This window comes from Ambystoma mexicanum, chromosome 5q, assembly GCF_040938575.1.
Source record: "Ambystoma mexicanum isolate Mex_15411 chromosome 5q, UKY_AmexF1_1, whole genome shotgun sequence".
In the NCBI taxonomy this organism is placed as follows: Eukaryota; Metazoa; Chordata; class Amphibia; order Caudata; family Ambystomatidae; genus Ambystoma; species Ambystoma mexicanum.
The window spans coordinates 420,327,879-420,341,482 of NC_090933.1; the positions used below are offsets into that span (position 1 = coordinate 420,327,879).

At 44.3% G+C, this 13,604-nt stretch overlaps 1 protein-coding gene and 1 long non-coding RNA gene across 3 annotated transcripts in view; one reads left to right on the plus strand and one right to left on the minus strand.

Moving 5' to 3' along the window:
* Nucleotides 1-4,862, minus strand: part of LOC138497439 (uncharacterized) — a 211,217-nt gene extending 206,355 nt beyond the window's left edge. Inside the window, exon 1 of the long non-coding RNA XR_011278580.1 lies at nucleotides 4,738-4,862. This is a non-coding gene — a long non-coding RNA (uncharacterized lncRNA). The remainder of the gene's footprint in view (nucleotides 1-4,737) is intronic.
* TTC39C (tetratricopeptide repeat domain 39C) overlaps nucleotides 3,636-13,604 on the plus strand; it is a 986,275-nt gene continuing 976,306 nt past the window's right edge. The window contains exon 1 of one of the 2 annotated variants that reach the window (XM_069620912.1): nucleotides 3,636-5,020. In XM_069620912.1, the coding sequence (XP_069477013.1) occupies nucleotides 4,866-5,020 (155 nt within the window). In that variant the 5' untranslated portion in view covers nucleotides 3,636-4,865. The remainder of the gene's footprint in view (nucleotides 5,021-13,604) is intronic. The other variant, XM_069620911.1, reaches the window with a different exon arrangement.

Here is a 13,604-nt window from a genome sequence, read left to right on the forward strand (position 1 = left end):
GCTCCCTTGGCTGGGTCTTCACGTGCTGACTCAGGTAGTGGCAGGGTGTGGTGGGCAGGCTGAAGCTAGTGGGCGTGGCTTCCGAGACTCAGCTATATAAGCAGCCCCATCCTTCAGGCTGGTGCTTCGCGTTACATTGCACCTCTGTGCAACAAGACGCTCACTGCCGTCAGGACCAGAAGCAGACTTAGCTCATTGAATCCTGTGCTGCAACCGCTTGCTTACCTGGACTCCCGCGCTCATCTACATGGCAGCAATCCATTTTGCTGACAGCACGCAGAGCTTGATCTCGACGCCGCAGAACCCGCGGTCATCATTCCAATGAAGCCGAATTCCTGAAAAGAAGACAAGACAAGGTTAGAATAACTACTGACACGTAATCTTGGGGTGCGCTGCTATTAAATCCCACGCGCACCCGTAGAGGTTACTTACCAGTTACCAGACCATTGTAAATACTCACCTCCTATCTCCGGTGCCGCCTCAACCTCAGCAGCGACCACCATAACCACAGCATCATTTGCATGGGGAAAGAACATAGAAAGAGACATTATTCACTGAACGGACATTAGATCAAGAACGAACTTTACAAATACAATTACGAAAGCCGAAAGACTAGCAGGCGAGTGAAAACAAGGGAAACACTTACCAGCAAGAGAAGTGGACTAGCCGCAGCCGGCCTGGGCAACCATGACAAGGGACCAGTGAAGGAACTCGGTCCATTAGACAAGCGCCCCTGCCAGAAGCAGCAGGACGGAGAGCTCGCCATTATCATTCAACAAGTGAGCCCTCCAGAGTTAGCGCATTCCCTGGAAAAGCACGTCTTGGGAGAAGAGATCTGAAGAGAGGGTCAGAGCCGTAAACTGCATACTTACAACCCTCTAATATTCACGCAGGAATCACGCTGTCCCGCTGCAGCCATCCACATAGGCACAGAGGGAAAAGCCAGACGAGAGAGGTTTCACCCCTGGGGGGGCTGTGCCCCAACGCCTCCGCAGAGACCAGGTGAGCTTAACAGTGGCTCACTTTGCACGGGTGTGCCCAGCCCCAGCCAGCTTGATCGGGCCATCAGGAGGAAGTACGTCAAAGGAGGTGGCAGGGCGGAAGCCCCCCAGAGTAGCGGTGGTCCAGGTGACAGAGGGCCAACGGAGGGGACTGTACGAATATGCAGAGGACGAAGAAGAGGAGAATGTGTTGTTTCTGTCGTGCAGCAGCTCAGGTGGTCAGTTTGATCAAGGCATTTTCTGAGCCTTATGCCAGCCACTGGGCCTTCTTTGGGTGTGCGGACTGGAATGCACCATTGTTTGCAGTGATTGAGTGTTCATGTTCATAGGAGTGGTGCGCGGACTGGATTTCACCACAGTAGTGGACCCGCTTGGGGTCGTGCTGTAGGTGTTTTCTTTTGTTATAATAAAGGAGGGATGTGGTATGTGGCCCATTTAACTATGGGCCTGTTGCCCCTTTAGGAAAGAGTGTCTTGAAGGGGCTTTGCTGGCACGCAAAGGGCAGTGCAGCAGAGTACCAGAAAGTGGCAACTTGTGTTTGTGTCTTTTGTTTTGGGATATGCTTTCCGTCTGATCACGGCCTAATGTAGCAGCCCCAGCCTGGATGCCCCCAAACTGAGGCTGCATTCTGCTGGGCGCCGCGAACCACTGTCTCTGTATCCGGTGTTCCGGATATTGCAGGGTGTCCCCTGCCTTGGTGTTGCTGCGAGCCTGCAGTAATATTGTCCAGCCGGGTGCTCCCGACATCTGGTGCGGCCCGCCCTGATGACCTGTGGCGGCCGAGAACAATAACACTAGGGACTTGGTAAGGGGTTGTAATGTTCCTTGCTCTGTCTTACAAAAATTCTCAAAACAACTTTTAAAATCCCAAATTTCGATTAACATAACAATAACATTATATTAAAAAGGAACATTTCGGAACAAGTTAGTGAAATAGAATGTGGCCATTCATTTGAAAATGTATCTTAAAGTATAAGTAATGTAAGCATTCATAACATCGACGGCAACGGTTGTCCTCTTTCTGTATCGCAACTGATGAACTAGTCGACTCGTATCCAAAGTCTGTGAGAGGACCGACAGGGTGGCCATTTTGAGCAAGCACCTTTTGCTTTCCCATCAACGAAAGTCAATATAGCTTTTTTAGTAAAATGTAAAATGTGCATACATATCGGGCGTCTTTGTAAAAACAATGGTTAATAAATATGCGGAAACACGTCAGCAACGTTTCTTACATTAACATTGTTTTAAATCGCAGCTAAGGACATACGTTACTCAATTGGTAGTCATAAACGAATTACTTCCTATGTAAAACCTTGCAATGTCCCTGCTTTCCGTGGCGCCATGTTTACAGAGCATTCGAAAAGAACACCGTTTACATGGCTGACACGCTACCGCTCGCACAGCAACGATTGCTTGTTCCACCGTGACCAGTGGTGGAAATAGAAAAAATGTAAAGGGGGATCCACAAAGGCCGAGGTGGGGGGCGGAGTTCCGAGGAGGCGGAGCTAGCAGTTGGACTCGCTCAAAGGAAATGTTCAAAATAATAATTTGAAAATTATGCAATTTCTTTCGTGCTGCTTCTTTCCAAACTCTACACTCTACATCTATTCCACTTTAAAACACTTCTATGGCAGTGGTGCACTCAAAGTAATGTTGATAATGCAGTGATTTTTAGTACATTAAGAGATACATAGACCCACTATACAGTAGAAGGCTATCCTGGTAGCTCAGCAGGTTGACCATTGCTGATATGTTATATATTAAAAACTGGTTAATCGTGTGACTTTTTGCAATTCCTTTTATAAAATTATAAAATGTGTTTGGCCAGGGGGTGAGTTGGACTGGGTATGGGATGGGTTGCTTATATTTAAGGCGGAGGTGGGGGGTATTTCTGCCCAAGTAATGAAAATCAAGATTTGGTACCCAGGAACCCACCGTTTCATTTCATAATAACTGTCAGCACAACAAACGCATGTATTTGTGATCAAGCCGTTTCACACGCATATACCATCTTCATAAATATAACCTGTGATAAAACACAAAGCATGGGGCACACATATTGAGTATTGGTGTGGTAGTCTGACAAAAAAAAATCTAAGAAAACTAGTTAACTAGTGAATGCAAGCAGCATTTTTGAGTTTGGAAATTACTTTGTTTTCTTTGAGCGTGTAAAATGTACATTTGGAAAACAATAGTGTGCCCAGCATGCCTGCTTTCAACAGTGATGGCCCCCACCCCAGTGATATTCATGGAACATTGATTCCAGTCGTGTCCCTTTCAGGCCAGAAGAAAAGAAACGGGCTGAGCAAATGGAACCAGAAACGCTCAAGTGACAGCTCAGCTCGGGAAAGGACAACAGCACAGCCCCCTGGGGGCTCAGTAAAAACTTGGTCAGGGCTGAGGTAGGCCGAGTCCCGAGATGCCGGATCTCGGACCGGGCAAAAGCCGCCGGCCTATTGACAAGCGCTGCCCGTGACAGAGCAGATTACATGTAAAGCAGCTAGAAGCGGGGGGCACTGTGAAGTCACAGTGCGAAGGAGAGGAGAGAGCTGAGAGGGGCGTTACGCAGGCCGTGCGGCGGGGAGGCGCCACAGAGACGGGTGCGAGCCACGGGAGGGCCAAGTAGGCGTAGTTACTGACAGGTGGTTTACAAGTCGCCCGTTTACTTAGAAACCCCCTCTGTGTCTCCATAACAAGCGCCTGTATGCGTGGGGATGTAATAGCGGGACGATATCTGAGCAAAAAAACACGTTCAAGACTCATACCTATATCCAATCAGCTTTTGGGATTAGATGAAAATTTGGCGGGGTTAACAGGAACCAAGAAACATACCCGCAGCCCTGTCATCCCATTTACAATCCATAGGGCCCACCAACTTCTCTAAGCCAGGCACCACACCCTACATTAAACAATGCCCCTTTTCTTCCGCTCTCTTTGCAGCGCCCCTCCCTCGCCGCCACCCAGATGTGATATGGGCACACATCCAACCTAATATAGAAATATGTCCATTACATTCTACGCAATATGCTCCTCGCGTGCCCACGTAGAAACACACCCCTCTTCCTAATGCCCCCTTTTTAGTTGCTTCCCTCTACTCGTATTCATAACAGCCCTACCTAGATTAATAGGAAAGGTGTGCACTCTTTTCTTAAAATAGGAATGTACACATTACTTGTAGGCGCAAAAGGCCCACTATTTCTCGATGACCTCAATAGGACCCTACTTGAATGATCCCTAAATAACACTTAAGATAGCCAATATAAAAAGGAATGTATCCCTGACAACAAAATACAGATTTTCTATTTTGGCACAGGTCACACAATGTCTCTACCTAAAAGGAAACGCCCTTCCTTGATATGAAAGCATAGTGCCCGGAAACAGAAATGTAAGCCTTTCTCCCTATCTATAGTATACCGCCATCCCTCGCCAACCCAACAAAACAGTGTTCCCTTCCTTGTAGAAGGATAAAAAACACAGATTCCCCCTGTCCTCCCTAAGAGGAATACACTCTTCACAAATAATATACCCATCTATTCCAGACAGGTATATCCATGCACCTGCCTGACAGGAAAACACCACCCAGACAACATAACACTCTCCTCCCTCCATGACGACAGTAAGAAACCCCTCCCTATTAGACAGACTTCCCCGTCCCTAAAAAATACAGCACAGCCCCTTTCCTCGTGACAAAGCGCATTTCCATGAACGCACACTCCTCCCTAACTAGGATACCCACCCGATTGCCTCCTTCCTTGAGACAAGCTCCTCCCTGTTTCTTGCGCACGCCTCTCCTTCCTCCTGCATGCACTCTTCCTCACATCCAGCCTCTGTGCACGATATCACTGCTGTGCCCCTGCTTCTGCCATGGCCGGCTGCGCGCAGCCCCCGTCTGGGGACAAGCCATGTAGTCCCCCACCGCCCCTGTCACCCCCGGACGACTCCGAGCTGGCCTTGTCCGGGATCAACCTGCTGCTGAACAACGGCTTCAAGGAATCCGACCAGCTGTTCAAGAAATACAGGTAAGAAAAAATCCGTGGCAAGCATCCCCCCGAGAACAGTGCCCGCTGCCGGTGTGCAGTGCACAGTCACTGCACCTGCTGCAGATTCGTCTTCATCTCTGATGACACCTCGGGTCCCACAGTCTCGTTTACCGGCGGATGTTTATGTATTCCCTCCAATGTATTCCCAATTGACCTTCAGCTTACACGAGTCCTTTAAAGGCTGGGGGGTCACCCGGGCAGCCCGTGACTGCCTAGAATGAGTCCTGGTGCGAGAGGTCTGCTCCTTTTGCATTGTCATTCCATTATATGTCTTTACTTACTTTACCTCTGGACATGAGAGCTCCCTCGCTGGCTTTGTCCCTCAGGTCAGTCAGAGAGAGGCTAAGTACAAAAGCAACATTTGCCCTAAGTCTCTACAGTAAGCGATGTCGCGCTTGGGGTGTGGACGTGGTGTGATAGTATAGCTTTAAGTAACAAAAAAAATCTGTGACTCTGCAACCTTGAGTAGGTTTCCATATCAGTTCGTGTCTCCTTAAAATCTCCACATAATCGATTGTTCTGCCTGTCCGACACCGCGCCTTAACTGCGTACTTAATATTTAATGCCGGAATCATTTGCCATCCCTTCTGTTTAGCCCATATCCGCCTGTACACGGACAACTCCACCACTCCCCTCAGTAGGTTCCTACAGTGACAAGGTTTCTGAGCACTGCCAGTATAAACATAGATGTGCTCGTTTCCTTACATCTCTATTAACAGGGACTGCGGCATGTTTCATTGGGCACCTTTTGTCAAATTCTAAAACGCAGATTATTTCCAATATGTACACACCAGCGGCACTGCATTTCTCCACTGTGATTCCTAACTTTAAAACAGTGTTAGATTACCTGTAAAGTGGGGCAATAGGTTTCAGTGAGATGGAAAATCAGTAAGTAGAGTGCTTTGTACCTTGGGATTAAGCAATTCTTTGCGCACCATAAATCCCAAAAGGAATAATGGATGGTGTTACCTTACTGGAGTAAATAATTGAGGAAACTTGTTCGGAGCGGAATGATAAACCACAAGGATGTTCTTGGCTGAAGGAGGGAGTTAAGTGATTTGGGCGAGGTGGGTTGTATTTTTTTGAAGGCTATCAAACAACAACCACTTTGTCATGTGGCAAGCGGAACTGGATCTAACCTTTGTGGAGAGAATGAAAGGTATTGATCACTGAGCCTGTCTATATATTTTGCATGTTGGATGAGTGAAATGTGTCCTCTAAGCTCTGTGCCATTGATGATGTCTAGTTGTAGAATGGGGGTGGAACAAAGGATCTTAGTTTTCTTCTGGTTTAGAGAGTAAAAAAAAAACTATGGTCATCCATACTTTATAGAAGTAGTCTGTGAATTCTGCTATAAGAGTGGTTAGCGAAAATCCTGGGTGCCAATGTGTTTTAGAAGGTGCCCGGTGTAGATTACGATGACAATGAGTGAAGGTGGGGAATGTTTTTTTTTTGTAGTCCCATATTTATTGAACAGTAATTCAAAATTGACAAAAATAGACCATATATTACAGCTATATTCCCCCCAACCCGCATGGTGAACAGATCAATAATTTACAAATCAAAAAACTCCCCCCAAATTCCTTCATGAAGGTTGCTTTTCTTCCTGTACAAAATCATTTTTTCTAGTAAAGATATATTCTATGTAAATCCTGCAACCATACAGATGCAGAAGGCAATTTCTCATGCAAAACAATTTTCTTTGCAGAAAGAGATGGATGCCCTGTAAAACCAACACCTCTGCGGGAATGATATATCTTCTATCAGATCACGCCCCCCCCCAAGATAATGGTTGAAACATCCTATTCAACATCTAGCATCCAAACCTGCTCATTGTCAGTGTTATTTAATTCCAGAATACCCTCAACCTGCTACATCATATGCTTAAATGCTTTGTGTTTTCATCTCCAACAAGTTTCGAATTCAAGCAAACCCTGTTTGTAGAGTTTCTGTGGTGTCCAGTACACTGTCCAGTATTTTGATCTGTCAAACCCTTTCCCCTTGGTTTAGTGATACCACATTTCTGCACACATTTTCCCATCTACATATGTTAATTTCAGATCCAATAGCTTCTGACCATTTGTCGAGCAGAACATCATTATACTTTTTGTATTTCACCAAATGCTTGTAGACATTTGATGCTATAAGACCATCCACTGTGAATTCCCTCAACCAGTCTGCAAGATCCTTGTGCTGTCCTGATATCCTCTCACCTACCGCCTTCCTCAATCTTCTGTATTCCGTGTATGTGCAATCCTGCAGATCCCTTTCTGCAGTCAAATTATTGTAAGTAGTCCATTTCTTGTCAGCAAACCGGTCACAGAGAGACTGTTTGTTTGTTTGTTTGTTTTATTCATTTGTATTGCACGCCAGACCCAAGGGTATCGGGGCGCAGGAGCAGCAAGGTTATTCTCAGCTTGGTTACAGTGCTTTACAGTAGTTTACAGGTGTGTACATGGGTCAGTACAGGTACAGATACAGGCATAGTCATTCAACAGAAAATGTACAAAATGTACATATGGAGGGATAGCATGGTGAGGTTATCGGTCATTTTCCTTTATCCATTGGATGTAGTTGCGTCTAAAGATGGGGTATGTTTGAGGTGTCCTTAAGGTAGGTGGAAGGGAGTTCCAGTGTTGGGCTGCTTTCACCTGGAAGCTATTACTGCCAGTTTTGGTTCGTTTAAATCTAGGGACTGTAAGCAGATTGGTGTTGGCAGTTCTGGTGGATCGGTTGGGGGTGTATCTCTTAACTTTGTCGACAAGATAACGAGGGGCTGTATTGTTGCGGCATTTGTGCGTCAGAGAGGCTACCTTGAGCATGGTTTTATCGCTGGTGGTGAGCCAGTTGTGGGCTCTCCTAATGTTGGAGATATGTTCTATTTTGGAGATACTCAGAGCTGCTCTTAGAGCATTGTTTTGCAGAATCTGGATTTTATGTGTAACATATTTATTGGCACCTACATATAAGACGTTACAATAATCCAATTTTAACAAGATAGGGCTCTGGCTAAGGTAGTGCAGCTCTGGGTCGAGAGGAAGGGTTTAGCTGCTCTTATTAATTTACAGGTATAAGCTGTAGAGGATGCCATGAAGTTTACCTGTTTGCGGAAGGATAGGGTAGCGTCTAGATAAAACCCCAGCGTTTTAACTTCGACTTTGGCTACATTAATAGGATTGCCATCTATATTGAAGCTGGCGTATTTGTGATCCAATTCGTTTAAGTTAGGGGTGGAACCAAGGCTGATGAGTTCAGTTTTGTCATCATTCAGGCATAGACTGTGAGAGGCCATCCATGCCTGGATTATGAGGTACACCCTGTTCACCAAGGCCAAATCCTTGTCGTAAACTCCCGTCACCGGGATGAGGATCTGGGTATCATCGGCGTAGTTAGTGTAGGTGATACCCAGACCATGAAGATCATCCAACAGGGGCTCGTGAACACGTTGTACAAAATAGGGGAGATGCATTACCCTTGGGGGACCCCGCAGGTAATGGGGATAGGGTCAGCAGAGGCTGAGGTGGAGAAGACATGCATGGATCTGTTGTTGAGGAAAGATTCAATCCAGCCGATGGCCTCTTGCTAGAAGTGGGCTGCCGAGTCTAGGTGATTGCAGAGAATTTTGTGGTCTACTAAATCAAATGTTGCTAAGAGGTCAAGTAGAAGTAGTAGACCATTTTTCCCATTGTCTCTAAGGGTACCAATTTGAGCATTAAGGTCGATAAGTGCGGTCTCTGTCCCTTGTTGGGGTCTAAAGCCTGACTGACGGATTCCCAGGAGATGGTTTGTTTCTAGGTATTGTTGTATTTGTAGATAGGCTGTCTTATCTAATATTTTAAGCAGGAAGGGGACAGTGGTGATGGGTCTGTAGTTCGTGGGTATTGATGGGCATAAAGAGGGTTTTTTGAGTAAGAGGAGGACCCATGACTCTTTGAGATTGCTGGGGATGGTCCCTGAGAAGAAGGAGGCGTTGACGAGCTTAGTGATGAAGAGTGAAAGGGGTTTAGGTGTGGAGTTTTGTGGGGGGTGGTGGTGTTAGACACATGGGCTGTGCAGACGAGGGATTCTTTCTTGTTATTGATTTTGACTTGTAGGCCTGCAACTTTATTGTAGAGGGCATTTTGGACACTAGTGCACCATTGTTTGTCTTTCATACAAGTGTCAAGGACTGGAATAGGTGTTTCCAGCTCTTTGATGATAGTAAACAATTCTTTAATGCTAGAGTTAGCTTGTGATATTCTTAGGTTGTATGACTCTTGTTTGGCGATTATAATTTCTTTTTTGTAGAGTGCAGTTATTTTATTAAGGTTCAACGTATTATTAGCTGAGGGTGATTGTCTCCAAACCTGTTTGCTTTTACGTTTCTCGAGTCTGAGAGATTTCAGATAGGGTGAGAACCATGTGTTCAGGTGTTTTTTAGGTTTGCTTTTCCTAAGTTTTAGCGGTGCTGTGTCGTCTAGAGCTGATCTCATGATTTTGTTGTAGCCATCTGCAAGGGAGTGGGGGTTGGAGATTGCTGATAGTGAGTTCAAGGTCGGGAGAATGAGGGGTATGGGTTTTTCAGCAATAAAGTTTTTCTTATTTCTCGATGGGATGGCTGAGGCTAGTGAGATATTAGTGGTAGGGGGTTGAGGCCTCGAGGGAGAAGGTAAGGAGGTGGTGGTCTGACCACGGCTGAGGCGAGAGGTCGGTGATGGAGGCTAGACAATTATAATCCGCAATCCAGTCAAGGGTTCTCCCCTCGTTGTGAGTGGGGAGAGTCACTCTTTGGGTAAATCCTAGCTCAGAAAGGGTGTCGTCGATAAGGGTGGCCTGAGGGTCTTTAGGGTGTTTATAGCCTAAGTTAAAGTCACCTAGGAGGAGGCTCCTGGACGTGTTCTTTAAGTTGTTAGTAAGGGCGGTTGTAAGGTCCTCTTCAAAGGAGCCTAGAGGGCCAGGGAGTCTGTAGAGTAGATGAATGGTGAGGGATTGGGAGTTGGCGATGAGCATTTTAGCTATTAACAATTCGCAAGATGTGGAGTTGTCCGAGGTGGTAAGTCTCATGTTAAGGTGAGTTTTGGCAATTATAGCAAGGCCTCCACCTCTGGATTCTGTTCTGTCTGCTCTGAGGACAGTGTCATCTGGGATGGCTAGCATAAGGGCTGGGCCAGCGGCTGCGTGGAGCCAGGACTCAGTGATGGCTAAAAAGTCCCGTTTTTTTTCTAGTAAGAGGTCTGCTATGTCTGTAGCATGAGCTAATAAGGAGCGTGCAATTATTAGGGCGCCTCTAATGGGAGGGGCAATGGTTTTAGTGGGCGTAGGTGGAGTGGCTAAATTGTAGGGCTTAAGCTTAATAGTAGAGCCAAAATAATAGAAAGTAATTGAACTCAGAAGAACTCACAATATGTAATAAGTGTATTTCACGCATTTCCATCTATTGCTTTCCTAAGTAATGAATAACAGATAACGTTCAAATTGAGCTTAGTTTTAGAGCACATAGGGCTCAGACTTGACCAACCTCTGGGGCTGAGCGGGTGTTTGCTGTCAAAATATGGTGCATCTGTTTACACAGTACTATTCTTATAATTTTGTTGAGCCTTTTGTTGACATGTAAACCTTGATTTCGATTTCATTGTATTGTTCCTCACGCTGATCCATAGAGCACATCCCAATAATAGCTTTATTTTATTTATACAATAACACTGTCTTTTGTATACTCCTCCTTTGATTGATACGCAAACACCAGTGTGTTTTGTCCAAGGATGTAAAAACATGGAGTTTTCCGACCCATTTGCAGAATTGAATCAAGTATGACCCACAGAAGACAAAAATGTAACTCTATAATGTTATTCAGTGCCACTGTTCATTCAGTACCAGTCAACCGTCCACTCTCCCGAGCAGCGCCGAATATGTGAAACAAATACCCCATCTTTCCAAGATCGATAACATTAATCCAATTTCAAATTTGTGACTATTTTATATAAAAGTGTTCTATGTAAAGCACCTAGAATGCAATTGCTATATACATGAACGCTTATTAACGTCATCAAAGATTACACAAAAGTTTCAACATGAAAGTTTAATTTCGAGCTTTGTCCTGCTATCGCATACAACCTGAAGACAATCTGAAGCAATATTTTTTTTGGTAACTGATCCAGAAAAGGGTTCTCTCATATCTGTTCTTCACTCACATTTTGATTATTGTAATATGAGTTCTAAATGGTGAAAAATATTTCAGGGGTAACCCTGATGTACCTTTAGTGGGTTTTACTATAAGGTTCAATGTAGAAGGAAGTGAAACAAAAATCTAGCAATTTTTAAAAAGCATCAATGCTCTCTGGAATTCCGATATCCGTTGTGTCTGGGTAGAAGGATTCCTTACCAAAAGTAAAAAATATGCAAGACACAAATACATTTGAAATTACATTTAGTACAAAAGAATAGAATACCGAGATTAAATATATTTTTGGGGAAAATATAATTTTGTTTTCGGACTAAACGTTTGCAAAGCATGAGAAAACCGTAATATTTCGCTATTCCGCTTTTTCATCTTTGCTTTTAGCCTATTTGCAGCTAAAACTTCTAAAAAAGGAGAGGCTCCTGGGCGTTTGTTTAATGTTGGAGACCACTGTGAACTTGCTGGCGAGACACCTACCTGTGACTACAACGACCATCAGCACTTGAGGGTGCCTGAGGTGCGGAAAGCCCTTTGAGCCCACATATAAATATAATACGCCGGCGCTGAAGCGTGCTAAGTATGTCGCCTTCAGACGTACAAGGGATGCAAGGGGAAAATGGATCACAGTCACACTCCAACGAGGTGTTGTCGGCGGGAGGAAAGGTGGAGGTAAACTTACCTTCCTCACACGCTGAGCCTACTTGTAATTGCTCAATCAGTCACCCTAGGGCGTGTCCTGCCAAAATCATCAAAGTCCCTGGTCATGAGAGAAGGAAGCCGGAGGAGACCGCGCCCATCAGTAAGATTACAATTTTTTTCTTCGTTTGAGAAATTTAACATTATCTCCTATTAACTCGCTCTCATTTGATATAGCCACGTCGCTTGCTTGCCTGGCTACGAGAATGACTGATTGCATAATCGAATGTGTGGAAATTCCACTGGAAACAAATAAGGCACCAACACATACGGGAATGTGCCTTGAGCTAGCTGACCTCACACCCCAAACCAATCATGTGATGAGTACGATAACGGTAGAGAAAAGTGCTGACAGTGGGGATATTGGTGAAATTGAGAACCAGCGACTAGTGGAAATATGTTCCAACAAGAATGTATGGGAAACCACTGATAATGGGGAGGCTTGCATGGATGGGCAGATGCTAAGTAATATTGACTCTAACATAGATAAAAATGATCGAATAGCTGAAGGCTCAAAAGTGGTGAAGATTGATGTACATAGGCCCATAGAGGATGAGGCCTCAGAACAACTGCTGAAAAGCACTTTGGTGCATACCATGGTGAATATTCATGAGCAAACCTAGATCTCAGACATAAGTTACACAATACTGATGTGAATGTATCTGAGAAGGAGTCTGAAAGGGCAGCTAGCCATATTGAATCATTAAATGGGAGTGAGAGTTTTACATCCATTAGCCAGTACTTGGCTTGGGTGCAACTTCTCACAGTGGTTATTTCCAAATGTGAATTAATTGAATCAAAGCTAGAGTGGCATTCTGAATTGTTGAATGATATATCCTAAGAGTCAGTACTAGGGAAAAACTCAAATAGTGCAAATCAAGAGATCATTACTAGGTGTGGTAAGATTGAGTCCAAATTGAAGGTACATAACGCTTTGATGAATGAGATAAAAAATGGCTTGTCTAGCAAATCATTACATAAATGGAATATATAATGATAAGCATCAAAATAAAGCTCAATTAGACTTTAGAGATAATAATGTGAAGGACGGTATGCATGGAAATATGGATGTGATAGTATTGAATAACTCTTGCGTGGAAGAAATTCAAGTAGTCAATGATTTACAAGGTATGGTTGAGGAGTTGGGTGGCGACATACCTAATACTCCAGCAATGGACAGGTAGGCATGCAAATATCCTAAAAAAAAAACAACCAAATGCAGAGTTATACATCAAGCTATTATGTACAAAATAGCAGGACAAAAAAGTAAGCAGAGCATAGTACCCTTGGAAAAGACAAGGAAAACCTTGAATTAGAGAATACAACATTTAATGAAGAGCGAGGGAGGGTGGAGAAAAAAAGAAGGGTACATGAAAAAATGAGACCATACAAAACGACAGGAGTGTTTTCGTGATAGAGGAATATGAAGTATTCAGCCCTAATAAATGTGTAGTAGGAGAAAGATATTAGATCATACCTAGTAGGTAAGAAAAGGAACACATGTATTCATAATGAGAGACAGCAGAAGAGGAAGTTACTGCAGGATGAGCGTTGATCGTTTAAAGTTGGTATTTAGACAAGAGGGAATCAATTTTCCCACAAAAGGACATACTGCAGATAACATGGAAGGGCAACAAAATAATATAAACACAAATAGACTGATTAAAGTTGGAACTATGATGAATATTGTAAATAGTCTGGTCACAGCAG